This window comes from Cervus canadensis, chromosome 4, assembly GCF_019320065.1.
Source record: "Cervus canadensis isolate Bull #8, Minnesota chromosome 4, ASM1932006v1, whole genome shotgun sequence".
NCBI lineage: Eukaryota > Metazoa > Chordata > Mammalia > Artiodactyla > Cervidae > Cervus > Cervus canadensis.
The window spans coordinates 67,648,602-67,672,025 of NC_057389.1; the positions used below are offsets into that span (position 1 = coordinate 67,648,602).

The 23,424-nt window shown below is 48.0% G+C and overlaps 2 protein-coding genes and 4 non-coding genes across 9 annotated transcripts; 5 read left to right on the plus strand and 1 right to left on the minus strand.

The window, feature by feature from the left end:
- The first annotated feature begins 2,958 nt into the window (after positions 1 to 2,958).
- RACK1 (receptor for activated C kinase 1) lies at positions 2,959 to 7,793 on the plus strand. Its single transcript, XM_043465689.1, has 8 exons — positions 2,959 to 3,221; positions 4,405 to 4,576; positions 5,100 to 5,247; positions 5,503 to 5,598; positions 5,992 to 6,102; positions 6,512 to 6,652; positions 7,182 to 7,292; positions 7,678 to 7,793. The coding sequence occupies exons 1-8, from the start codon at positions 3,113 to 3,115 to the stop codon at positions 7,741 to 7,743; spliced, it is 954 nt and encodes a 317-aa protein (XP_043321624.1). The 5' UTR covers positions 2,959 to 3,112; the 3' UTR covers positions 7,744 to 7,793.
- On the plus strand, positions 3,474 to 3,541 carry LOC122441124. The gene has a single exon (XR_006269260.1). It is a non-coding gene; the product is annotated as a small nucleolar RNA SNORD95 (small nucleolar RNA).
- On the plus strand, positions 4,870 to 4,948 carry LOC122441115. The gene has a single exon (XR_006269254.1). It is a non-coding gene; the product is annotated as a small nucleolar RNA SNORD96 family (small nucleolar RNA).
- Positions 7,794 to 8,562: 769 nt separating the features above from the next.
- On the minus strand, positions 8,563 to 19,093 carry TRIM41 (tripartite motif containing 41). Of its 4 annotated transcripts, XM_043465672.1 has the most exons (7): positions 17,551 to 19,093; positions 13,655 to 13,750; positions 11,447 to 11,710; positions 10,880 to 10,902; positions 10,556 to 10,683; positions 9,964 to 10,145; positions 8,563 to 8,989 (listed from the first exon to the last, which is right to left on the minus strand). In XM_043465672.1, exons 1-7 carry the CDS (start codon positions 18,358 to 18,360, stop codon positions 8,888 to 8,890), a joined length of 1,605 nt encoding a protein of 534 aa, XP_043321607.1. In that variant the 5' UTR covers positions 18,361 to 19,093; the 3' UTR covers positions 8,563 to 8,887. The 4 variants fall into 4 exon arrangements, 3 of the variants coding, with proteins under 3 accessions (XP_043321607.1, XP_043321606.1, XP_043321608.1); XM_043465671.1 differs by having other exon boundaries at positions 8,563 to 10,145; positions 11,447 to 11,677; XM_043465673.1 differs by lacking the exon at positions 8,563 to 8,989 and having other exon boundaries at positions 9,979 to 10,176.
- A 1,358-nt stretch (positions 19,094 to 20,451) lies between these two features.
- On the plus strand, positions 20,452 to 20,524 carry TRNAV-CAC. The gene has a single exon. It is a non-coding gene; the product is annotated as a tRNA-Val (tRNA).
- Positions 20,525 to 20,900: 376 nt separating this feature from the next.
- TRNAK-CUU lies at positions 20,901 to 20,973 on the plus strand. The gene has a single exon. It is a non-coding gene; the product is annotated as a tRNA-Lys (tRNA).
- The last annotated feature ends 2,451 nt before the right edge of the window (positions 20,974 to 23,424 follow it).

The following is a 23,424-nucleotide window of genomic DNA, read 5'->3' on the forward strand; positions in this document are numbered from 1 at the left end:
CTGGCCAGTGTAGTAAGTAGACTTTGTTGAGAAAGGCGCAGCTGATTCTCAAACTGTCCAGCAGCTGAGGGACAACACTGCTGGAAGGGGCCAGGATTCCTCTGCTAACCAAAACAACCTACAGGCAGACCCCTAACCAGACAGACCCCTAACCAGGGCCAAGTGAGGGCTTCCATGCCAGGGGTCCCCAACTTCTGGGATCTAATGCCTGATGATCTGAGGCGGAGTTGATGTAATAATAATAGAAATAAAGTGCACAATAAATGTAATGTGTTTGAATTATCCTGAAACCACCCACCCCCACGTCCATGGAAAAACTGTCTTACACAAAACCGGTCCCTGGTGTCAAAAAGGTGGGAACCACTGCAGCAGGGAGCCACAGCGTGCCCTTGAGGGAAGCAGGCTTGAATGTGGCTGTGCTGCAAAGGTCACTCCACCCCCACCTCTACTCAGAGCCAAAGCCAAAGAGGTCCCCAGCATTCCCAGGGTCAGGGCAAGGCCTCCTTCAGCTAAGAGCTGTCCTTCAGTGGCACTGTGGCCTGCCAGCCTCCCCTCCAAGAGAGGAGAGACCAGGTGGTGGCTGTAAAAGAGCTCTGAAGTGGGAAGCCTGAATCCCTCAGGGTCCCTGGTCAATGGGGAAGGCCATTACATCCCATTTATCTCTCTCCTCTACTGGCATTGCCAGCTTAGTCCTGGTGAGCACCAGGGCAAAACCCAAATTCCCTCCTTGACCGCATAGGAGGGGCTACTGCCAGAATCATCTGAAGATTAAAGACAAGTGTGGGGAGAAGCCTGCACGTTCAGAAAGTCACCTTCAACTGTCTCAGAGCAGAGACAGGGCAGGGAGGACCTGGGAGGGGCTGAGCAGGGGAGGGCTGGGAACCTGGGAGGGCAAGGATCCTCTGGGAGGCTTCTGGAAAACAGTCTGTGTTACAGAAAGGTCCCATCTTTGAGCCAGTATGAGTGACCTTACAGGCTTCTCTTAAACCTGGTTTCCTGGCACCCTGCCTCAAGGATGCAGATTCCACAGGGGTACCCTGGACAAAATTCAAGAAAGAGCCAAATGAGGTTTTTCGAGGGGGAAAAAATATAATAATGTGATTGAGTGAGGGTGTCTTTGGAGAGCAGAGGTAGGAGGTGGAGGAGCAAGTGTTCTTGAGGACAGAGGAAATTTTGTGTAACACGTCACATTCCACAGAGATGACCATAGAATCACTCACCTCTCCATTGTGCTGAGTACCCAAGGAGGCTTAGTCATGGCCCAAGTTGTGGGCAGCAAGCTGGATACTAAGATGGGTGAAGGCAAGGATCTTCCACCATCACAGGAGAAACAAAACGCATGGGTAGGGACTTCCCTGGTGGTCCAGTGGCTAAAACTCTTGTGTTCCCAATACAGGAGAGCCGTGGTGGGATCCCTGGTCAGGGAACTAGATTCCACATGCCACAACTAAGACAGGATGCAGCTAAATAAATATATATATTTTTAAAAAAGCATAGGCAGGGGTAGAGTTCAGTGTTGGAAAAACTACAGGACAGCCAGTTGGGGGCGCCAGGAAGGTAGATGACAGAACCCTTAAAAGAATCCTTAGGCTGTGCAGGAACACAGCAAAGGCTGTTCCTGGTGAGACCAACTTGGCTGTGGAGGAAGGCAGAGGCACCAAGAGAGTAGCTGCTTTCAAGGGACGGATTCTGGCCTTCTTCACAAATCTGAGTAGCCATAGCCCGTAGCAGCTTTGCCACTGTCCCACGCTGTTCCTTCCCAAAGGCAGGCCTTCTAGTAGTCTGCTAGGTCTTTCCTCCAGCCTGCAAAGCCCTCGGTCAACTGCCACCCCCGCCCCCACCTCCATCGCATTGGTTTGGTCCCCAGGGCCTTCAACGCTCCAGCTGCGGACTTTGGCACTAATTCTTTCCTCGGAGTGGAACATCCACCCATAAATCCCCAAGGCTCTCTCCCATATCTTTCTTTGTTAAAAATCTCCCCCTTGAGCTCTCTTTTCCCCATCTCATTGGATGTAAGCTCAAAAAACAAAGAACAGGTCCCTTTTATCCTGTTCACAGCTGTGTTCCCAAGACCTAAAATTGCGTCTGGTAGCCAAGAGATGCTCACTAAATTCTGTGCATTTACTTTGCCAGGGATCTTTCTGGGTGTTTTACCTATCTGATATACTCTCCACACCCTGTGAGGTATGTATTATTATTCCCGATCTCATTTCATGAGAAAATAATACATGTGACAAACAGAAAAGAAATACTTGCGCACGCCTGGCCGCCCAGACCCAAGCACCTTTCTACGAGGTGGTTTTACCCGAGCCAGCTTTCCTCTTGGGGCCTTTCAGTTTCTGCGAGAGCTCTCCACGCTCCTGCTTAGGTGGGAGCGGGGTTTATTGTCCAGCAGCCCACAGACTAACTTATCCTTCATTCCCGGTTTTCCTCTCTGTAACCCATTCCTGCCTTAGTCCTGGGTGGACTGTCTTTCCTCACCCAACACCATTAGTGAATAAACCTCTTGAGGGAAGAGTCGCCGCCCGCGCATGGAATCTGTTAGGGTTTAATAGTTCACCTGAACGCAGTTTACTTTGAAAATTTAATATAGTATTATCACATTGCCCACCGTTACTCACAATTGTGCCCATGAAATTAAGCTCCCTCTGCGGTGCCCTCCGAGCCACCAAGCGGAAAGGGAGGAGTTCAGCCTGTGCCACGTAGGGCCAATGAAGCCACTAGGCTCTCCTTACTAGGCTCTGGGGCGTGTACTTCCTTTCTGCCGCTTTTGAGACATCATGCCCCAACCATAAGGAACCTTTTAAAATACTCGGGCATGTTAGTTTAATAAGGGGATTTGTACGGTGCTACCAAATCACGTTGTACGGCGGTCTGGACCAGAAGTCTTCTTTCATCTCTCCCTTTGAACTACATGGCGCTGCCATCTTGAGCAGAAGTGAATTATGGGAGGGCGCCATTTTGCTCGGGAGGGCGGGTATTTCCGGTTCCGGCGTGGGCGGCTCGCTCTTTTCCTCTGCAGGGCCGCGGTGGAAGCGGGTGTGCGGGTCGCCTCTCAGAGTTATCCAGTTCCATCCTTGTCGCTGCGGCGACACCCGCACTCTCCGTCGCCATGACTGAACAGATGACCCTTCGTGGCACCCTCAAGGGGCACAACGGCTGGGTGACCCAGATCGCTACCACTCCCCAGTTCCCGGACATGATATTGTCCGCTTCTCGAGGTACGGGCTGAGGTGCTGGATTATGGGGCAGGGGTCGTTGAGCGCGTCACATGGTTGGGCCTGTGGGCCGCGAGGTGGGCTGTGAGTTGACCTGTCCCCAGGCCTCATCGCGGAGAAACCCATGAGGCATCCCCCACTTTGCGCGCTCCGAAACAGCTGACTGCCGGGAGGGTTGCAAGGCTGGGGCCTTTCTAATCTCTAGCTCTCAAACCCATGTATGTGACTGTGTGCCCAAGAGCCTTCGGGTCGGGCGGCGCCGTGATGATCCCAACATGCCATCTGAGTGCCTATGCTGAAACCCAGAGGCTGTTTCTGAGCTGCTGCCCGGACCCTCTGCTTATTATAAAAAGTGGACTCCAAGGAGGACCTCGTGTCTAGTCTCTCGGCTACTTCAGGGCAGCCCTTTCTCACCGCCCCCTCACCTTTTTTTTTTTTTTTTTTTTGCTTTTCATTCTCTCTGTACCTGACTGTATTTGGAGACTTTTTGTCGCTTGCTTTTTGCGTTCACGCTATTTAAAAATAGTTCATCTGAGGCTACAATCATGTATGGCACGTAATAGGAAAGTTGGTTAAGTAAAACACATTGCAGTGAAAGCATCCAATCCTTAGCGCCTAAAGTGATTTTTCTAATGCTAGTATTTCTTGCATCCCTTAGCAGTAGTCTCAGGAGGCCCACAGCTAGTCTTCCACAACCAGCCTGCTGTGTGCATGCATTGTGGAAGTGAAGTCGCCCAGACTCTTTGCAACCCCATGGACTGTAGCCTACCAGGCTCCTCCGTCCATGGGATTTTCCCAGGCAAGGGTACTGGCGTGGGTTGCCATTTCCTTCTCCAGGGGATCTTCCAGATCCAGGGATTGAACCCAGGTCTCCCACATTGCAGACATCTGCTTTACCATCTGAGCCACTAGGGAAGCCCAGTAAATAGATGTGGAATCGTTTTGGATTTCCAAAAGGGGCATCCATAACCTGGTAAAGTTTCACACACCTGAGTTAAATTCTCAGGGTGCCGCTTAGCTCTGCTTGACTCTTGACTAGAGTTATTTGGACTTGGCTAATAACTACTCTCTCAGCCTTTAGGTAGTTTCCCTACCCCAGATGCCCTTGATTTATGATCCAGAAGGTCAGATGGTGAGCTGTGGGGTTTTTTCACTGGGTCTTCTTTTTTGTTTTACCTGCCCTTAGATAAGACCATCATTATGTGGAAGCTGACCAGAGATGAGACCAACTATGGTATCCCACAGCGTGCTCTTCGAGGTCACTCCCACTTTGTTAGTGATGTGGTCATTTCCTCAGATGGCCAGTTTGCTCTCTCAGGCTCCTGGGATGGAACCCTTCGCCTTTGGGATCTCACAACGCAAGTAGCTGCTCTGGGGCACTGGGGGGAAGCTGGGTAGAAAGCAGGTAGATACCATCAGGTTTCCCAGGGTAGTGATTGGTTACTTATGGGAACTGTAAGGCAGAGTACTTGGAGAAGATATTTGTGGTTGTTTGGCCTCTCTCCCCATTGCTTTTAATTAGATAACACAGAATGGCTGAGGAGTGGTCTGTTTTAGCAGTTTTATCAGATATTGCACTTGGGAGTAGGCAACATGTTTGAACATGTTGTATATTGGGAGCTCAGTCTTGGGTGGTCAGGCATTAATGGAGGATCCTGGTGATGACAGATGACATTGTCAGCCAATCCCCACGTGGGAGTGAGGACATGTCCTGCAATTCTGAAGGGATTCTCGGCCAAGGGCTTGCTGTTTATCAAAGCCATGTCCAGGGTTGTGTGGGTAACAGCTCCATTGGGTGAGGAACCAGGCCAGGGAAACAGGGTGACTGTGGAAGAATGTTTGCAGAGTCTGTCTAGAGAGTAACGAAGTCCTCCCTCTCAGGGGCACCACCACTCGCCGATTTGTAGGCCATACCAAAGATGTGCTGAGTGTGGCCTTCTCTTCTGACAACCGGCAAATTGTCTCTGGCTCCCGAGACAAAACCATCAAACTATGGAATACTCTGGGTGTATGCAAATATACTGTCCAGGTAAAGTAAAGGCACATGCAGGGAGCACATGCTGAACATTTCCCCCCATCCTTCTTAACTGGTGCTTTTATATGGTGATTTCAAGCCTCATCTGGAACCTAAAGGGATTCTATCTTAAAGGTTTGGGTTCTGGAAGTGTGAATACAGGTTGTCAACACACTGAATATACATCCCACATAACTGAGGGGGAAGGTGGGGGTCTGGAGTTTCATGAGACAAGACAGTTTCTCCTTATTTCCTTTCCATCCTCTGCAGGATGAAAGCCATTCAGAGTGGGTGTCTTGTGTCCGCTTCTCGCCCAACAGCAGTAATCCCATTATTGTTTCCTGTGGCTGGGACAAGCTGGTCAAGGTGAGCTTGGAGCCAGGGTGTAAGGCCTTTACCAACCAGAATGTGTTCCCACTGCCTCCCAGTTGGTCATAATCAACTTTCAATGCTTTGTCCCTTAACTGACCATTTTCCTCTTGATACTTTCTCAGTACAGGCCATTAATTTTTGATATTTGGTCTATAGTAGCTAATTGGGAGCCCAGTGTCCCTGGTAAGGTGGCAACACAGAAAGCATTTTTTTCCTTAAGTGGCCAAGATAAATTCTTTGACTTTTTTGTCACTGATAGAATGGAAATTGGCTGTCCTATCCAGGGATGCCTTCTAAGCATGATGCCATGCCTTTTATTTGACCTGAGCCCTTTTGACCTTGATAGATCCAGAGCCCAGGTTCTTCACCTTTGACCCACAATTTTAGGTATGGAACCTGGCAAATTGTAAGCTGAAGACCAATCACATCGGCCACACAGGCTACCTGAACACTGTGACCGTCTCTCCAGATGGATCCCTCTGTGCTTCTGGAGGCAAGGTATTCATAGACACAGGAGTCTTCTTATCAATGGAGAACAATTGGATACTTAAGATAATGGGACAGCAATCCAGGGGTAAATGTTTCTTCAGAAACATTTTGAAAATGACATAGTTAAGGTGTTAAAGAGATTGTCTTATGTGAGGCTGGTTTCTTAAAGCTGTTGATGAGATTAGAATGCTGTGCTTTTGGAGCTTACAGTGATGCATTTTGAAGTCAGGTTTTTGTAGGGTTGGTGAAGTGTCATCTCTTACATAAAGAGATAACTGTTGATACTCGTGAAATTTTTGTAAAGTCAAGATACTGCGGTAGGCAGTTAAGAATAAAGGCAGTATCTTGAGGCAAGATGGGTGGGATTAACATGTGGAAGAAGTCATATTTCCCTGATTTGTGTTCTCCTGTCACCCAGGATGGGCAGGCTATGTTGTGGGACCTCAATGAAGGCAAGCACCTTTACACACTAGATGGTGGGGACATCATCAACGCCCTCTGCTTCAGTCCCAACCGCTACTGGCTCTGTGCTGCCACGGGTCCTAGCATCAAGATCTGGGTGAGTTGTGTGCTACAATTGAGGCTAGATACCTGGCTGTGCAAACCTTGGCAATGTTGTAATTTTTCAATGTGTCTTCTGACTCACTGCTGGGATTTGAACTTCCTAAACAACTACAGAACTATCATGCCATCAGTGGATACCCAAGAAGGATGAGTTATTTCTTCTTGGGATTGGGAACAAAAGGAAGACCAATTGTAGTGATCTACTCAACCTCAGTGCAATTGACACTTCGGTCTGGGTAATCCATTGTTGGAGGGGAGGCAGTCTTGTGCATTAATATTTAGGATGTTTAATAGCATCCCAGGCTCTACTCCCCACAAGATGCCTGTAGCAAACTGTAGTGACAAATAAAAATGCCTCTAGGCATTGCCAAGCGTCCCTGAAGAGGTAGAAAGTAATTCTCTGCTGAAAATTACTGAATTACAATTAAAGGGGCGTTTGAGCGGGGACCTGTCTTGGTTTTTGAAAACTGGTAATAGCATGAAAGGGCCCAGTGTCCTTAACCCTGGTTTTATCCCTTCCCCAGGACTTGGAGGGCAAGATCATTGTAGATGAACTGAAGCAAGAAGTTATCAGCACCAGCAGTAAGGCAGAGCCTCCCCAGTGTACCTCTCTGGCCTGGTCTGCTGATGGCCAGGTAAGTGGGTCTATCCTCTGGTGATTCAGCTTTTAACCTTTCTTGCTTTCTTCTCATCAGCCAGTTACAGAACTAGTGACATAAATGATTGCCTTTGGCAGGACTTGGATAACTGTGCCAGTGAACACATACTACCCTTCATGTGCTAATGTCAGTAGGAAGATTGTGGAGGGACAGTGATTACCTGTCTTCAATTAAAACCTTGATTAACTTGATCAGTTTACAACCTGTGAATCCTTACGACCAGCTGTTGCTTCCTCTAGGAATACATAATCACCTGTGAATAGTAGAAGAGTGGGCATCTTAAAAGAAGGGTCATCTTTGTTGCACTAACAGGATTGTAGAATTGCATGGCTCTAACAATGTTGTCATTTCTCCCTTGCAGACACTGTTTGCTGGCTACACGGACAACCTGGTGCGAGTGTGGCAGGTAACCATCGGCACCCGCTAGAAACAAACATGGCAGAGCTTTAAAAATTAAAAAAAATACTGGTTTTCTGACTTCTATAGTGAGTGTCTTTCTCTGAAAACTTCTTGAAACTCATCAAATTAGTTTAATCTGCATCAAACTGGGGCTTTGATTAAAAAGATTTTTAGTCCTTCAAGGCAAGGACTCTTTCGTACTCATCTTACATAGATATTTAAAATTAGGTGTAATGGTCTGGAGATGGTGGCTTTTCCTCAGGTGGCAGCTAAATGACAGATGTGTGGCACATCAAGGTCTCCTGTATATATACCCTCCAACTCATAATGGCAATGAGACTTCTTTGACTCCCAACTAGATATGATACATAAAAAGACTGGAGATGTAGTGTGCCTGTGTCTTGGGCATGAGGGCCATAGTATATAGAGATTATTAGGAAAACAAAGTCTCAAGCAGTGGTAGAAAAAAAGTGGCAGATCATCTTCAAGTAGACCTGAGGAGCCTGCCAATAAAAAGCTAGGCAGAGGATCCAGATGGAGGGTGGTAGGATTTGTACCTTGCTCTGTTGAAACAATCACATCTGACAAAGAAGATCTAATTAACCACTCCTCCATTCTGTGGCATCTCCTTTGTGTGTGTATGCACACTCTAGTCATGTCCAACTCTGGTTTCCAACCCCTGTGGACTGTAGCCCCCCAGGCTCCTGTCGCTGGGTTGTCATTTCCTTCTCCAGGGGATCTTCCCCACCCAGGAACTGAACCCACATCTCTTGCTTCTTTTGCATTGGCAGGCAGATTCTTTACCACTAGCAACACCTTACTCTTCTAAAGGAATGGACTCCACAAAAGCAGCAAATAGTTTTTATTTCCACAACACAACCCATCTTCCTTTTCTCCCAGGAGCATAAAATTGACCTCAGCCATCAAAGCAGAGGACAAAAGCTGATAAGTGACAGAAGGCAAAGGGTTACTAGAAAAATAGATTCTGCCCAAGGCTCTCCTAGGGATTCAAATCCCTGTCCCAAGGCCCCCCTCCAGGGCTCACCAAAAGGAGGGGACTAAGCACATGAAGAGAGGCTGGAAACTGACAAGGGGATTTTACAGAAAAGGGAAGGAGCCTGGCAGTGAGAAGACCTGAGGGATTGGGGTGGGGGAGGAGCCTTGCTCCTAGATTAGTGCTGAAAAAGGAAGGGGGGAAGAAATAATTGGATGATGTATGTAGTTTCCATCGTGTCGACCATTCCAGATCTCACTGAAGCTAAATTCTGGCCAGTCTATGGAGGTAGAAATTGGGGATGGAAGGAAAATTAGAATCCTTCCTACTTCCCCCAGAGAGTAGACTGTTGATTATCCAGCTCTACCCTTTTCCCAGCCTGCCTCCCCCGAAAAAGCTTCCAAATCCCTTAGCTAAAATTTGCATCAGAAAATGGAATGAGGGCTGTCATGAGTCTTGCCCAAATCCTCCAGCCTCAGAACTGACATGAAAGTTGAACAGGAATGGGGAAAGGGAAGTTTAGTAATGAGATTACAACCTCCCTTCATCCCCTACTGAAAAACTCAGATCCCTGGGCAGACAGACAGAAGGGACACCAGGCAGCTGTTATCATCAGGGACCCATGCAGACCTGTTGAACAGACCCAGTAGGTGAGAAAAAGCTGAGCTGGAGGCTAGGAGAGTATTAGACTCCTAGAAGCAGGGGCCTGGGGTCAAAGGAGCATGAAGCAACGCAGGAACGGGAGCATTTTAGCCCCCAAACTTATGGGCCACCTTCCACCACCACCCGCCCCCCTAGTGCTAACCAGAGGGGCCCATGCGGGTGGCAGGCTGATCAAGGGCAGAGCTTGATGCGGGTGCCCTTGGAGAGCACCCGGAAGAAAGGGAAGACACGCTCGCCCAAGAAGGCAGCCGAAAAGGTGTGCACATGAGCCAGAGTCTCTGCATTGTAGAAGCCCAGGCGCCCAGCCTCATAGTCCAGGTACACGCCAAACCGCCGCGGTTTCTCACTCGGGCTCAGCAGTGTCTGCTCCGTTGAGCTTTGTGCCTGGTAGCGTTTGCCATTGGTGCCCACACACCACACTTCCCGCTGGAGCAGGGGCTGCTGGGGCAGGTGGAGGCGGCGGCGGCGGTGGTGATGGCGAGAGGAGCTGGCATCCCCACTGCCCACAGAGGACCCCCCAGAGCCCACCTTCTCCTTGTGATGGGTTGATTCACGGGCAGCACCCACCGCCCAGCCCCGCCGCCCACCCACCTCTACCTCCCAGTAGTGCCGGCCAGAGCGGAAGCCCTGGGCCCCCAGCACGCAGCAGTCGGCCGAGAAGCGCTTGGAATGGTCAGCAACCTCCTGCCGCCTCTCTGCCAGGCGGACCCCCCGGCGGTCGGGAGACAGCATCAGAGCCGGGTGAGCCGTGTCAGGGTCCAGCGTCAGGTCCACTTGGGAGGAGGGAGGACAAATACGCCAGGGCTGGAACGACTGTTCCCTGTTAGTGGCTAACTCCAAAGTTTGGCCTTTCCTGCTACCCTCCCCCTTCATCAGCTTGCCCCACCATCCAGCTGTCTTCAGCTCCCTGCCCCAACAGAGTCGGCTCACGTTCCTAGGGGCTCCATTTGTTTTCCCCACTGTTTTCAGGGCACCAGACAGGTTTTCCCTCTGGTCCTGGCTTTTACTCCCCAACACCCACCTGGGCTAGAACAAAAGCTGCTCTTGGCTTGAAGCCCCAGTAGGCCTGCCTTTTATCCTCCCATTTCAGCACCCATTTCCCCAGGGCCCACTTCCCCTCAGAACCCAGCCTCCGGTCTGTGACAGGAAAGGCAAAGGAAGGTCGAACAGGTGACCTCCCTACCTCGGGCGGCCTGACAGAACATCCGGCTCATTTTCCTCACGATGGCGTCTGTCAGGAAGTCATGGCTATGGGGTTGACACGGGTCAGGGGACCAGACCTCTGGGGGCTGCAGCTGTACCTCTTCACACCTGGAGAAGGGGACCGGGCAGGGGGTGGGACCATGATATTCCCAGAGGGAAGAGCAGAAGCTGAGGGGAAGGAGAGGGTCCAGAAGGCAGAAACTCAGGTCCTGGGGAAGGAAGGAGAGGAGCGGGATATCCAAGAGATGCAGGGATGGGGAACCAGATGCCATTGGGTCACAAAGGATAAAGGGTGAGAACACACCTATTGAAAGTCTCCTTGATGTCCTGGGAATAACAAAAAGAGGGAGAGGGAGAAAGAAACAGAGAGTCAGCTGCACAGGGGTGGTTCCCTTCTCCCCATCTGATTCCAGCCAGAGAAAGAACTGAACTTGAACAGTGAGTCAGAAAACATATACAAGGCCTTCAATAAACATGCATCCATCTCAATCACCCATATGACTCATTATCCCTAATTTAACTCATCCTGCTGTAAGCCCAACAGAATTTACAGCCCCAGTAAAAGAATTTTCACAATATGACTTGATCCTACTTTTCAAGATGTTAATGTCAAAAATCCTTTTCCAAACTCTTAAAATCCTTTTACAAACTGAATCGTCATTCTTTTCATTAGGTACAATCATCACACACCACATTCAGTATCAACTAATCTGTCTCCAGCCTCAAAAAACCTTTTCACTCTTCGAGTTAAATCATTGTGGGTTCCTCCCAATGAGAAGAGAGGTAGCTCTGGACAGGTCTTTGGTAAGCACCGCCTGATACAGCAGATACAGGGCTCTCGGGGGTGGACAAGGAAGGGGCCATTGCTTACCTGGAGCAGCCGCAGGCCCCCTTGCTGGCTTCGCTCCTGGGCTTCAGCCAGCAGGCGGCTCAGCTGGGCAGCCTGCTCTGAGAGACGGCTGGCCGCTGCTCCTGCACGCCCCAGCTGAGCTTCGTGCATCTCTCGGAGGCGCCGCTCTAGCCCTGCCTGCTCTTCGGCCAGAAACCGTGTCAGCCGCCCAAATTCTGAGGCCACAGCTGCCAGCTCTGACTTCATCTGGCTCTGGGATGATGCAAAGGGGATGGTGGATACCACCTCAACACACAGAAACAAACCTCCAATTTGGTAACTGCTGCCCCTCAATCCAAGGCAAAGGAGCCCTACATTCTGAAAGGAAAAGAGCCCCTGACCCCTTCCCCATCTCCTGGGTTTAGCATGCTCCTGGCACAATGGTCCCAAGCTCAGCAATCTCTGCCTGCAACACTTATCTCCATCTTGGCTACTTGACTCTTCAGGTCTAAGCTTAAATATTCCTGAGAAAAGTCTCTCTTCCAGATCTAAATCAGGGTCACTTACATAAATACCATCATCTCTTCATGGCATATACCTCAATTTGAAAGGTTATATTTACATTGGAGTATCTTTTTAAAATCCTCTTTCCCCACTGCTCTATAAGCTCTGTTGCCACAGGGTCCTCAGACCCTGGAACAGTGCCGACTACCGAGTAGGTGCTTAGTGAGAAGTTTTTTGGTTTTTTGTTTGTTTGTTTGTTTGTTTTAGAAGTTTTTGAAATAAATAAAAAATTCAGGAATCAAGATACAAAATCAGGGTCCTGGCTATTCCAATAATGACTGTGGGAAAGTCACCCAATCCTTCTAGGTCAGATGTCAAGTAAACTTTCCATAAAGGGTCAGATAAGATTTTACACTTTATGGGCCACGAGGCAAAATCAAAAATATTATGTAGATAATGTTAATATATAAAGAGAGAAGACCATTACCCATTCCCACCCCATTTGCCTCAGCAGGGCAACCCCAGAAATCAGCACACTTTTCACCCAGATATAAGCTGGAGACATTCTTAAGGGTATGTAAAAAGAGTTAAAAGACCAGAGTGTGGAGGGAAGTCCTGGCTGGTCAAGTATGTGAAGAAAATGGTTTCACTCTCTGTCCCACTGAAACTCAGTTCCTGACACCACTGCACCCCAGGAGCCCAAAAATCTCAATTTGGGCATCAGGCTAGAAGCAAGAAATTCCCTGACTCCCAGAATCAAGATTCCACCACTAGCTGCCCAGCAACAAAGTCCCTAATGTATAGGTGGCAATGAATGAGTATGGGTCCTGCAAAATGGCAAGGCTCAGCCACCCTGCCAGGATGGCAGGCACTGGAGAGATGGGGGAAGACGTCAGATAGGAGGGATGCCCTGGCTTGGTGTCCAAAGCTCATTGCCAGGTCATTCCAGTGCCTACCAGCTTTACAAAAAGAGGCAGGAGTAAAGGGATGGAATTAGGGGGAAAATATTTAAAAATACTCCATGGGGAGGCGTAAGCAATAATGAAAAATGGCTGAGAAACACCAGACTAGAAAATAACAGGTCTCTGCAATGCTGACATTCCTTCACTCATGTTCCTCTCACTCATGTCTTGCCCCCACCTGACATCTGTCTTGGAACCTGGAGCTTCTCTGACAGCTGGTATGTGAATTTTGCCTTGCCCTCTTCTGTCCTCTGTGTTATCTGGAGTGATAGTATGGGGCAGCAGGTCTAGGGTTAAGTGTCTGGATGGTAAACCTGCTCTGCAACCTTGAGCCAGGGACCAGCCCTCTCCAAGCTAAACCTATCTCATTCCATTTTGGAACCTAGGAATACACATGCCTCTTGATTTGCTAAGGCTTCCCTGGTGGCTCAGATGGTAAAGAATCTGCCTGCAATGCAGGAGACCTGGTTTCAATCCCTGGGTCGTGAAGATCCCCTGGAGAAGGGAATGGCAACCCACTGCAGTATTCTTGCCTGGAGAGTTCCATGGACAGAGGAGTCTGTTGGGCTACAGTTCGTGGGATCACAGAGTCGGATACAATTGAGCAACTAACTCTTTCTTTGAGCTGCTAAGACCCCTCTCCTCACAGACACCCAAGAAGGTGTCTACTTTTCTCCCAGGCCTTGGCTGTCCCTCTTCAGAGGATCTAGTCACCACTTGTGAGAGCCCATCTTTCCTGCTCTAACTACAGAACCAGTCAGCCCTGTCAAGGACATTCACTCACCTTCAACTCTGTCACCCGCCTCTCCTCCTTGGCCTTCATCTTCTGCACAGCCTCCAGGTGCTTCCTCAGCGGTTCCACATGCCCCTGCAGTTTGGCCTAAAGAAATGGAGAAAGGAAGGTTAGAGGTCTTGGATAGGAGAAGCACCTGCCCTCAAAGGCCATACCCCCCATTCTCCCTGCAGTGGGTTGGGCTCAAAGCCTGATACCCATTACAGGTATTAAATGAGCATCAAATTCCCTTCCTCCCCTTTCTTCTCTTCAGATGATGACAAAAGCTTTCAACCCTCCTCCTGAACTTATGTGCAAAGTCTGCAGGTTAAGATTCTGGGACTTCCTTGGCAGTCCAGCAGTTAAGACTGCACTTCCACTGCACAGGGCACAGGTTCAGTCCCCGGTCAGGGAAATAAGATCCTACATGCCACTCGGCCTGGTCAAATTAATAAATAAAGGTAGGATCCTGATGACTACATAGCACCACACTCAAGAGTTGGGTGTGAACATGGCTTGAGCCCCTCAATGCACAAAGTCTTTCCATATGAATGCTCTTACATATGGTCTCTTCCTCCTCATAATCAATCTTCCTCATAATTTTCAACTCTAAATACTTTTCTGATAATTTTATGCCTATGCTAAAAATCTTTCTACAGTTCTCCATGACTTAGAATATACGAGGCTCTCATTGCACCTTCATTTCTGGCCTCTCCTCCGATACCTCCTGAACACAGACTCTAGTTTTAGTCACGTAAAACTCCTAGTCTTTTCCTGAGCATAATTCCATACTTTTATCCATGCTACTCCCTCTGTCTGGGACTGCCCTTCTGCACTTAGCCCAAGGCATTCTTCCTTTAAAACCCAGCTACCTGTCCATGCCCCTGATGCTCCCCATCCCCAACTTCCTCTGTGATCCCAAGGAACAGGAATACACCTTTACAATACTTCCCTGCACTGTAATCACTTACATGTGTTCTGTCCCTAGGACACACAGGCTCATGGGAGCATGGACCCCACTTATTTTAATTTCTATGCTTCTCTCCCGCTCAATTACTTGCTAAATGGAAAACAAATACACTGTCCTCCTAAAGTTTTAACTCGTGCAGCAAAAATGCACATAAGCTCTGTGTTCTAATCATTTGTAATAGAATCTTTTGCTTTAAAGACCAAAATGGATAAGCCTGGTTTTTGTGCCCCTTCCTTTTTTGTGCCTTCTGCTTCTTCTGCCTTTCTGCCACCTTTTCCTTGGGGGGTAATACAGCGTAGAAGAGGAGCTCAAGCCTAGACTCTGATCTGAACCTGAATGCAGGCAGGTGACCTGAAGCAAGCCATGCTTCAAGTTACCTCATCTTAAAAAGGGAACCAGGAACAACAGAATTTACCTTGTGGACATGATGCTTAGCACAACGTCTGGAACAGAGCAAAAGATCAGTACTAAATGTTATCTAGAATTCCCTACCCAGGCCTAAGCTGCCAATGACAACCTGATAATGACCCTTGATCTAAAGAGGTTACTGACCCAGAGCACAAAAGGTAGTCATTGCAAGGTTAAGTGTTGAAGAAAAAAATCATAATAAAATTACAATCAATCCATAACATAAAAATAGCATAAACAACACAAAAATTTGCCTTTTGCTATTATCTTTTACTTTTTTCCAGTACGGTCAATAATTTCAACTCTATTAACTCAAAATTTATGCTTTTATTTCTCATTTAATACTTTTCCTAAATTATGGACAAAAAATTCATATACGAATCCAAACAAAGTACCATTTAAGAGAAAATTTCAAGAACCTTTAACTTTTATGAAGCTTTATTTATATATCATTTGTGCATTATTACCTATTCAATAAAGAAATATTTCTACAAAACAACACTGTGCCAAGTTAGTGCTAGTGTATGTATCTGAAAAGAAACTACCTGCCTGTAAAATACCCTGTAATTTAGAAGAGGAGACTCAAATTAGTCGGACATAATAAAACTTATGTATTTACATTTACTGATCAGTTAATGTCAGACTTTGTGTTTAGTGGCCTCTTCAAATTGCAGAGCTCTACTGGGCTGGCATTCAACAGCTACGGCTAACACAAATTAAAATCCAGTTTCAGAAGCTCTTCAGAAGAGTTCTGCAAGGAGAGGGTGGAGAAGGGATGGAATGCCCTGTGGATATGCCACCCTGGGATTCAGTTAACAAAGTGACTACACACTGATGGGTAAAGGTAACTAGAAGCCAAGAGGATACAAAAGGGAAGGACAAAAGGAGCTCACAATCTCCCCTAATAATGTAGGGCCTGAAAGGCAGGTGGTAGTACCAGTGCAGTGATTCTAATAGTAGCCTGGGCTTTCTAAAGATAACTCTCCCTGTCAGTGATTCAGAATCGATGATGGTAGGGCCCACTGTACTTCTGAAAACCTCCACTAATAACTGGAACAATCAGCCAGGTTTGACAATCACTCTGTGGGAGGAACAGTTACTTGTCATAAGGGGTGTAGGTTTATCTTAACTGTATGTACCACTCCCAGCTGAGAAGCTCTAGACATCTTACTCTAAAACCGCAGTAATGATAATAAAACCCAAATGAAGTTACTGTACAAATCAGGAGAAGATTACAAAAACACAAGTCATAAAACAGAAAAGCTCTGTGCAGACTACAGAGAAGAAGCTACCCTCTCCTCCTGGTTCAACTTTTACAAACCATCTGCCCCTTCAGTAAATGTTATTTCTACCAGCTGTCTCACACATAAATCTCCTTTACCTGTGTCCAAAAAGATATTAACTAAACTAGAATGAAACTTTGAGAAGAAAAGTCACATGTCAGAAAAATCAAACAACAAACTTCTAAATAGTGGTGATGTTATAAACAGTATAGGCCAGGAAAGGAGGTGGGGTGGTGTAGTTACTAGTAACTGTGTGGCCCTGTGTGTATTACTTACATCTCTCTGGTTCCATTTCCCTTCTGTTTCCCAATCTGTAAAACGGGGATACAAACCGTAGCAAACTCACAGGGTTGTTTTCAATTTTAAATGAGACAGTCCATTAAAAAGTGCAGGGGTACACATAAGTGTTCAGTAAATATTAACTTTTAATTCTGGAGAAATTAAAGTTCAAAGACATTCAGAGACTAAGGGCCAGATCTTCTGACTTAAAAGCCTATCCCTCTTTTCTAAATACCCAGGAAAGGTAAGAAGTCCTGGCCAGTACACCAGAATGATTCAGATCCAACAAAACTGCTCAAGGGGAAAACAAAGCCATATCTTGGAGTGGGTGGGGAACCCATTAGAACAAGAGCAGAGCATATGAGTCTAATACTAGTAGTCAATATACACTCCTGTTCCTCAGAGCACTTTTTTATTTGAGGCCCAAGCTCTTTCCTGGAGAAGGAAATGGCAACCCACTCCAGTATTCTTGCCTGGAAAATTCCATGGACAGAAGAAGCTGGCAGGCTACAGTCTATGGGGTCGCAAAGAGTTGGCCAGGACTGAGTGACTGAGCAAGTTCTTTCCATTTCTAGGGGTTTTAATCAAGGATAGATTTTAAAGAGTCATTCACAGTTAAATAAGACTGGTGGTAAAGCCCTAAGGGCTTGTCACTTGCATTTCTATAACTTAGGGACAGTGGAAGTGCAAAACAGCAGTGGCTTTTCCCCAAGAGACAAAGTCCAGTGATATGACATCACCAGATTTCCTTTGAGGAAGCCAGTCTTCCCTGGTCTTCTTCACTGTGTCTACTTCTCTGTGTCCAGGATCCTTCTCACTCTAACCATCCTGGTGCCAGTAAGTGCTCAGGTAAGGAGAATCAGCTCAACAGTACACGAGGCTCTTTGAACGGGAAAAACACCATTTCCTTTCCCCAGTTCCTCTTACTTCTTCTCCACCCCAACTAAACTCCCATCTTCTACTCTCACCTTGTACTCCTGCACCACCTCCTCCAATGGCACCACGCTGTGCTGTTTGTGGTTCCTGGATTCTCGACATACCACACAGATGGCCTCTTCATCCACCTCGCAGAAGAGCTTCAGGGCTTCTTGGTGTTTGGGACAAATGCCCTGCTCGTTCCCACGGCTCCCCCGACCAGCGGTTGGGTGCATCTGCCGAATCACCTGGACCATGTTGGCCAGCTGCAGGTTGGGCCGGAAGCTCCGCCTAGGAAAGCTCTTGCGGCACTGAGGGCAGGTGAAGCACCTCCGCGGAGTTGGAGGCGGGGGCAAGGGGGTGACGGGATCTAGCTCCTCTTCCTCGTCCTCCTCCAGCACTTCCTCCTCATCCTCCTCCTCCTCTCCCCTCAGGTCCTCCTCCATGTCCCCCAAGTAGTAGTCCAGGTCTTCCTCCTCCTCCTCCTCCTCCCACACGTAGTCCATGTTGTCCCAGTTGGATCCGCCCATGCCACTGGTCCAGAACACACCCTCTTCTTCCTCCTCGACCTCCTCCTCCATGTCGCCCTCATAGTCTTCATCGCGCATGGGGGTGTCCCAACCCCCACCGGCCCCCACAGCCTCCACTTCTTCCTCCTCTGCGTCCTCCTCCTCTTCCTCCCGGTCTAACTCTTCTCTGTCCTCTTCATCCTCCCCTCCCCACAACTGGGTTACACACACTCGGCAGAAGTTGTGCCCGCAGCCGATGGACACGGGGTCCGTGAAGTAATCGAGGCAGATGGCGCACACCGCCTCCTCCTGAAGGGTCTGCACAGGGTTGGGTGCCATGGCAACGGCAGCCATCTTAAGTGTCCAGTCAGTCAGTATAGACGGGTGATGGGTGGTGGGGGGCAGGGGGCGGGGGGGGTCTTCCCTCTCAGACTCCCTGACGACCCAGCCCCACCCCCAGCCCTGCCTCTCCACACCTCGCCTCCAGCGCAGCCAAAGAAATGTCCTCCCGACAACACACCCCTGCACATAGAGTTCCCTACTCCCAGACCACAACCGAGTCCCTGAAAGGGGAGGGGACAGAGCTGAGCGATACCGCCAAGTCCCTCAGGTGGCCCTGAGTGCAAATCTGCCCCAACGCTCCCTTGGCCTCCTCATAAACCCCCGCCCCTCCTCACTTCCTGGCTCCGCCCCCTCACTTCCGGCTTCCCCTAACACTTCCGGTGCTGCTAACCACCCAAGATCGCGAGTTCCCTCCCCGGTCTCGCTACGCCCCTTTCTCCCCCGGCTTCCCCGCCCCGGGCCCCCAGATGACAGGAAACGGTGAGGCGACGCTCTAGCAGGCACTCAGGAACAGGGAGGGAGGCCTAGAAGGACGGAAGCGTACGACTCTGTAATGCGAAGGAGTGGGGAACGCAGACGAAACTGAAAGCCCGGCCTCCCCCATCGCCCGCCACTGGGGATAAACTTCGGGGAACCTTGGAAGGACTTGGCGCCCGTCTACTCTCGATGCTATGACCGTATCGGCCCGGCGCCATCCTACCGACCGGACACGGAGAACTGCAGCAGGCACTCCCCACGGCCGATGCCGGAAATGGGGAGGGCGGGTGTCGGTGAGAACCCTGAAGTACTTCCGGCCCATCTAGGCGAAGGACTTTGTTGTTTGAAGACTCCGAGAGTCCGTCGGAGACTGACTAGGGGGCGGGGTCTGAAGAAGTGAGGTGGGACCGGAGACCCTTCCCATCCTCCCCGCTGTAGTTGGCATTTCCACACACTTTGTGTGCCGTCGGTCACTGTCGCTTCGTTTAGATGAACTTTCTTAACTGCCATCAGTAAAAGAACAGTAGCAAATCATGAAATGCACATTGACACAGTGGAACACTTCAGATGTAAAAAAGGGAATCCTCCCCAAAATGTACAAATGAAATGAAAAAAACAAGGTGCTAAACAATGTGTAGAGTATAATTGTAAAGAAGGGAGGGGGATAGGATGTTAAATGTATGTAATAGCTTTATAGTCCTGTGCTAATTCATAAAGATAGTTCCTATCTCAGAGGGTTTAGTGAAATTACTGTCGTGCAGAACTGTTATAATATTGCCTGGCACATTGTAAGTGAGATACAAGGTTTAGCTGTCATTATCATCTTTGTTGTCTACCTCTGGATGAATACTAGTTTATCTAGAACACTTTTCTGTAAATGTCGTTCTGTATCTTTTGAACTTGAACCAAGTCAATGTATTGCCTTAAAGAAAAAAAACAATGATTTTGTTTCCCATCACCCAAGTGCTATTGATTCTTTCAACTCTTTCTGAGCTGTGAACCACGCGTGCTCCGCTCCCAGAATACTTCGAGGTCCGTCTTCGTGGAGTCTCAGTCTAAGAGCAGGGGCTCAAACTGGGTTTGCGGTGTTGGGTTTTACTTAAGAGAAACCTAGCTAGGATGTAGAACGGTATCAGTAAAGACGCTGCTGTGGTACCCGGAGCATCTCTGCCAGATGGATTATTTGTGCGATAGAAATAATACTTGATGTTTTTAGAAAACATAAGCTTGCTTAATTAAAATTTTTTTAAAAAAACAGCGGGGAAAGTTACGGGACTCCCTAGTGAGTGTGGGGCGCGCGCGATGCCAGAACTGGGCACGCAGAATTGACCCTGATCTCGAGGCGTTTCACGCCTCTTGTGGAAACTCCAAAAGGACGTGTGCTTTATAAAGTGGTGGTCGGAACGCGCCAAAACTACGAATCTTCGTGCATAAACTATGTACTAGGTCGTGCCAGGAGCTGCAAGCGCTACTGCGGCAGATAGATGGGACCACAAGACCTGAACGTGGTTCAGACGGCCGCTAAAGGGAGCCCCATGTCCCTTTGGAATCTTGTCCTGTTTCATCCTGATCAGTAGGGACCATGTGTAGATTCAGGGAGTAATCAGAGAGATAGCCTTTCCGGGCGTTTCCGTAGTGTAGTGGTTATCACGTTCGCCTCACACGCGAAAGGTCCCCGGTTCGAAACCGGGCGGAAACACGTTTTAATTTTCAATTCTAGTCACTACCTCTCTCGTGTGCTGGAGAGTGAAGACCATCACATCAAAAACGTGTGTCTGTGTTTACCTGTATTTCTGCTCCTCGGAGACAAGCAGTGAAGCGGCACTGTAGCAGGCAATACTCTACCTAAGTGCTCCAATGGAAATTCGGTTCCGGTACCTCAACTAATCTCCTTGCTCTTCCCCTTGGAAGCCTGCATGGCCAGCTGTCCCACGTCGAGGGGGGTGTAGATTTCAGATCCCTTCGCCAGGCGCACAGTAGGAGCTCCATAATACTTTTGTAGTTATTTAGTGGTGATCTGCATCCTTGCTTGTGGATTTTGGTCTCCTGGGACAGAAAGTGTTTTTTTGTCTGTAGCCCGGCTAGCTCAGTCGGTAGAGCATGAGACTCTTAATCTCAGGGTCGTGGGTTCGAGCCCCACGTTGGGCGAGAGTTGCTTTTGGAAAATGAGACAATAAAAGAGATCTCAATGTAGGGGCAGCACACCGAGACTCTTCTGGGATCCATCTTCCCGCTGATGATCGCCAGTAGCTGGGCTACAGAACAGATGGAGTGTACCAAGCTCTAAGGGTTGAATACAGGGCTAAGGTTGAATACCCGGCGACAAATTCCTTGTTTATGAGACACCCTCCTCCAGAAACTGCGGTATGACCCCAGGGTCCCCTGTTTAGCGACCACTTTACCAGGTGATTTTGAGGTTAGTATTCCGCGCTCTTAAAGCCGCGGCCCCATTTCGGAGTCTAAAGCCCTCACGTTCAATATATTCTCTTTAAGCTCCATACTGAGTCGATCTATTGTGAAATGTTGCCCTACACATCCTAGTCTCCACATTCCCTCCACATATAAAGGAATGTTAAAATGCCCCCCCCTTTTAATCTTAAAATCATGATACATTTTATTTATAGAGTTCTAAGACAGATGACCTATCAAACACATTATTCTGGGAAAAGGCACTTGGTCAGTGTTGGAGGATATGCTTACAACAGGTCTTTACAATTCTTAAAAAAATTTTTTTTTGTTGTTTTCTTTAATTGGAGGCTAATTACTTTAGAATATTGTAGTTTTTGCCATACATTGACATGAATCAGTCACCAGTGAACATGTGTCCCTTGGTCCCGACCAGCCCTCCCACATCCCTCCCCATCCCATCCCTCTGGGTGGTTCCAGTGCAATGTCTTTTAGTGCCCTGTTTCATGCATCAAACCTGGACTGGTCATCTATTTCACATATGGCAATATACATGTTTCAATGGTAGTCTCTCAAATCATCCCACCCTTGGCTTCTCCCACAGAGTGCAAAAGTCTGTTCTTTATATCTGTGTCTCCTTTGCTGTCTTGCACATAGGGTTGTCGTTACCATCTTTCTAAATTCCATATACATGTGTTAATATACTGTATTCGTGTTTTTCTTCTGACTTACCTCACTCCGTATAATAGGCTCCAGTTTCATCCACCTCATTAGAATTGACTCAAATGCATTCTTTTTAATAGCTGAGTAATATTCCATTGTGTATATGTACCACAATGTCCTGATTCATCTGCCGATGGACATCTAGGTTGCTTCCATGTTCTAGCTATTGTAAACAGTGCTTTGATGAACACTGGGGTACACTTGTCTGTTTCAATTCTGATTTCCTCAGTGTGTATGCCCAGGAGTGGGATTGCTGGGTCATATGGCAGTTCTGTTTCCAGTTTTTTAAGGCATCTCTACACTGTTCTCCATAGTGGCTGTACTAGTTTATATTCCCACCAACAGTGTAAGAGTGTTCCCTTTTCTTCACATCCTCTCCAGCTAAAATACCCTTTTTTAAAAAGACCCTAGCATGAACATCTTCAGCAGGTCTTGTCACCAGCTTCTTCCTTAACTTCACTTGAATTCATTCTTTTCCATTTATTGTTCCTTGGTCCTGTAAATTCATCTCATTTTCTATTTTCCAGCTGTAGAAGTCTCCCCACATACATACCAGACCACAACAGAAGTTGGCTGATTATATAAAGCTGGTTTATTAAACTTGCTAAGTGAAGGATAGTTATCACCCTCAGTCTCAGAAGTATATGGAAAGGAAGAGATAGGGAGAGTTTAGCATGACACCCTCTGAAGACAGTGCAGACAGGAATTGGGCAGAGTTGGTAAAACAGGTAGAGTTCCTAGTACAGTCGTAACTCTCACATCCCTGGGGAGTTACTGTTATTATCATCTTTTCTTGGAATCGACGGGTCTAAACAAGCCAGTGTTGAAATAGTTTGGACTTTGGCATTTTGTATTGCAAAAGGCTTGCAAATTCGTCTGCAAAGTTGCTACAGGGCTTTTTTTCTTTTCTTTTTTTTTTTAACCACCTTTACTGGGACTGGAAAACATTCCTAAAAGATTCTGACTTTTTCGTTAAGAGAAAGTCAAAATGTACAGGTTTCTCTTCCCGGTCTCCCAACAAGCAGAGGGCACACCCTCCCCAGGTTTTTGCTACAATTTCTGCTTTTCTCTCCTCTCCACCCATTCCACAGAAGCCCCTCAGGCCAGGTCTTGTTTGGAATCCCTCTGCTAGTAAGTGACCTATGTAGCTCTTGGCGTTCAGCAGTTCAGGATCTTTGCTCTTTAAAGGCCGAAGAGGCAGAAAGACTCTGATGTACATTTTGGATTCTTTCAGGAATGAGGAGTTGGAGGTGTGAGGGAAGTGAGACTTCCTCAGGGAGAGAGAGGGGCTGGAAGGACACAACCACAGTCCAGACAGGAAGGGGCCTGCGCCAGGGTCAAGGCAGCAGCCAGCCAGAGAAGCGGCAAAAAAGCTGGATGTATGGCTTGTACTCAGGGCAGGAAAGGGGTCTCCTGGATTTCTGCTTTATATGAATTAATAATCAAGATCAGATACTGAAGACTGGGGCT